Source organism: Etheostoma spectabile, chromosome 10, assembly GCF_008692095.1.
Source record: "Etheostoma spectabile isolate EspeVRDwgs_2016 chromosome 10, UIUC_Espe_1.0, whole genome shotgun sequence".
Taxonomy (NCBI): Eukaryota; Metazoa; Chordata; class Actinopteri; order Perciformes; family Percidae; genus Etheostoma; species Etheostoma spectabile.
Genome location: NC_045742.1, coordinates 24,288,865 through 24,292,893, shown reverse-complemented (window position 1 = coordinate 24,292,893; position 4,029 = coordinate 24,288,865). Strand labels below are relative to the sequence as shown.

Here is a 4,029-nt window from a genome sequence, read left to right as displayed (position 1 = left end):
TAAACTTTTCAGCTGAGAAGTATTGTGTGTCTTTTCTAACAGAAATACCCCAAATACACTCTGGTGGTACGAGCAGCAGACACTGTGGGAGAAGGATTGATTGGAGAAGCGAAAGTAATCCTTACTGTCACAGATAGCAACGACAATGCTCCGGCCTTCATTCAGCCGTCGGTAAGAACAACTTACTTTTGACTGGAACTTCACTGTTTACTAAATACTCGTCAGATCTGCAGTTCCCCAAGCATAGCTTAGCAACCCTAACTAGGCATAGCAGATCTGTCAAGCTTCAGAGTTCTCCCCATGCTGAAGCAGTGTCCATGGGCTGAAGTAAAAATTATAGTCAGTATTGTCATCTTTTGTGGTGACTTTAAAGCTGACTATGTATGAACCACCAGTTCATTTTCTTTTAACACTGCATATCACATTTGAAACTCTCACTCTAGAAAGATCTATTGGATTTTGGAATACAAGTTTGGGCTTTAAGTGAGTGACCTATATTTAACGGGGAATCTCGCATCTGTACAGTGAAGTAATGAACTGCACAAAAAATAAATGTTTCACTTTTAACACATCCCTTGGATTCTCCCAGTATTTGGCAGCAGTTGATGAAAATAAAGTCAACGCTCAGATCTTAACAATATCAGTAACGGACGGTGATGAACCACATTCCCCAGCCTGGAACGCCAAGTTCAGGATTGTCGATGGTGATCCTGGAGGACTTTTTACAGTGAAAACAGGAAGTAACAAACATGAAGGAATCATTTCTACTGCCAAGGTAGGATGTAAACTAATAATTCTCAAAGAAGCCGCAATATTAAAGTTTTGAGATGTTACTTTTGAGATATTATTTTTTAAATTGTTTTTCACCAACCTATTGTCAATTTTTTTAGATAACAATCGCTGTTATGTATTTAAGTAAATAGTGGGCGTTTTTAGTTTTATAGCAGTACGCTTTTCCTTCCATCCAACCAGGGTCTTGACTTTGAGAAGAGCAACACACACACGTTGTTGATTGCAGTGGAGAATGAGGTTCCTTTTGCTATTCCACTGCCCACTGCCACCGCCACAGTGTTGGTGACTGTGCAGGATGTCAATGAAGCTCCAGTTTTTGATCCACTAGAGAAGCATGTGTTAATACGGGTGTTTTGATGGGGGCAAAGGAGGCCCCAACGCAGTGTAGCAGGTAGGAAGGCAAAAGGTTTATTGGGGGAAACACAGCAGCAACAGATACCAAAAACGTCAAAAACACAGGGAGCCAGGGAAAACACCAAAAACCGAAGCACAAGGGTCTGGAAACTCACAGGGAAGGTAAACACAAATTCACGGGAAGCCTTACTGGAGCTGGAACAGAGAGAGGTGACGACACGCTGGAGAACAAAAGGCAAAGGAAACACTGGGGTTAAATACATGAGGTACGAGGAAACAGGACGATGAGACATCTGTGAATCACATTAGGGCGGGCTGGACATCAACAACAAAGTAAAGCTAGACTAGACAAGACAGGACAAGACAGGAAGCTGACTACCAAAAAAGCAGAAAGCACAACAAACACACACAGGGAAAACATTAGACAGAATCTATGACACCAGACTGGGAAAAAAACCGTGACTACCAAATAAAGCAGAAAGCACAAACACACACAGGGAACATAGACAGAATCTATGACACCAACTAGGGAGAAAACCGGGACAAAAACACAGGGAGGCAAAACGGAAAATAACCCCAAACACAAACCCCAACCCACAACAATGGGAGGACCTTGCTGTTGACAGTGATGTGTGGCAGTACACTGCTTCTGACCCGATACTGCACGCAAACAGAAAGTCATGTAAGATCAAACTCTGTACCTTATTTTCAACTTGTATTCAAACACAATATTATCATCTAGAGAAAATTAAATGAAGAAATTTGTTAACCAAGCTTCAGGTACATCTTTAATTCCTTAACTCCAGGCATCAATAAGTGCTTCATCACATGTTTTAGCCTGCTGATGTGACTGTATTACTCGAGACAAAATGTAGAGCATCTGAGAATTTAGTGAATTGAAAAGTTTTTAAAGGACAAATCTATTGTTTGCAATTCCCAGAACATCCTAGCAACACTTTAAGCACTCTTATAATATCAATGTATATTCCAACAAGATATAGGATGGGACAATACATTATATTGCAATAGTTTTGATATATTTGTTATTTAACCATTTCAGTAATCTGTGCCGTGTTTGCCTCCTCCTCTCACAATCTCCTGGAACCCCACCCTACTTGCTCACATGCTGTTCAGCAACATGGAAGGAGAACATTGCTTCACTGGTTTTCTTAAAATACGTTTACCTCATTTAAGCTTTGGCCACTTTTAACATGAAAATCCGGATTTGTAATAGGCTGTCAGCATTAAATTGTTAATCATGTGAGACGCGTTATAATTGTTATAATCCTAAAAACTTTATTTTACAAACGTCATGTCATGCGCTGTTACCCAAATAATCTTTGCTATTAAGAATCACTAAGCTCTAGAATCTTTGGGTGCTGCTATTTTGACCCTTTGAGTCCCTTTTACTTTGTTTTCAAGCTGCCAAAGACACTTCCTGCCTACTATTGTGACTATTTTGGAGAGTGCAAGTCACCACACACTTGTGGATGAAACCAAATTGAAAAAATTAACTGAAGTGCTTGTAAAATGGGTGGCAACTAACTGCAGACCATCTTGTTCATGCACCTTTGCTGTGTAATTATTTGACATTTAAAAAGGAAGCTTAAGGCAAGCTATATTTCTGAAACATTGATTGCGTCTCATCTTTTGCACATCTTTTGATTGGAAATAATCAAATCTAAAAGTTAAGTTCATAAGTAACTCTCTTGCATTCATTCGCAATCAGGACACACTGGTAAGAATGGGTTACATAGATAATACAGACTATGGATGGGCATTTGATTACATTTTCTTAGTTGATCGTGGGAGAATTAACAATTGACAATAATTATTATATTAAAATGCATTATTTAACTTTTTAGAAATTAAAATGGAGTGAAAATACAAATTCAGTGCCTTTTTTGTGGAGCTCTTTATTACAGAAGAACTTGTGCAGTTAAACTGGACGTTCGGTTAGGCTAAACTTTAAGATGTATGTGCTGCGCGCCTCTAAAGCAGCGGAACCTGCGACTGCAGCCGGCGTTTAAAAACTGAGACCCTCGTTTGATTGAGAGGATGATTTAAAAAAAAAAAATCTTGTAATACAATAACTAAACCAAAACACAATACTTAGATTCTGCAGGTTTTGTAAAAACTAACCAAGGTACGAGTCAAAGAGGGTGAGAGATAAGCCTACCTAACATTAATTAGGCTACTTAAAAAAGTACTACACAAAGCCTCATAAAAATAACTGTGTTCAATACAACTTCGCACTAGTTACTGATTTTTGTGAGAAAGATAAGCATGTTGACATGATCTGGGTGCAGATGCAACTGCAACCTGGTGACCATCAGTCCAGCCGCAAAACACCCGCTCTGAGGGGACTGACGTTGCCGGGATATGACAGGTACCTGTGCCTAACTTGGCCAGTGTTTGCACTCCCTTCTCCGCATTAGACAACGCAACTCGCTTTCCCAGGCTGTGAGATAGCCGCCCTACCAGTCTCCACCACCGCTCCTCTGTGCTAACGGCGACTTGATGTTAGGTTGAGACAGAGAACAGGATGCACCGCCACCGACGTTAACCAAGGTCAATACACTTTGTTTAAGTGGTACATCAATTTGAGTCGTGGCTGTGTTGTACTTGTACACGGCATTGCAGTGTTTGCAGTGAACTAAGTGTTTTTTTCAATCAAAATGCCGTGATTGTTTCATGATTACTTTTGAAATCAAAACCAAAACTCACAGACATCAAATATGGCCCCCTGATGGTAAAATGTTTAACTGCTGCCACAATTCATTTCATTGCTTAAAGACTCACACTACGCAACTCAACCTGCATTAGTTTAATCGATTACAAATTAACGTGATCAACACAATTCTTAATGATAAGTTATCGATT

General features: G+C 39.7%; 1 protein-coding gene across 1 annotated transcript in view; it reads left to right on the top strand.

Moving 5' to 3' along the window:
- LOC116696602 (cadherin-1) overlaps positions 1-4,029 on the top strand; it is a 28,728-nt gene that overhangs the window by 15,972 nt on the left and 8,727 nt on the right. The window contains exons 9-11 of the mRNA XM_032527681.1: positions 43-171; positions 590-775; positions 973-1,142. Of these exons, the coding sequence (XP_032383572.1) occupies positions 43-171; positions 590-775; positions 973-1,142 (485 nt within the window). The remainder of the gene's footprint in view (positions 1-42; positions 172-589; positions 776-972; positions 1,143-4,029) is intronic.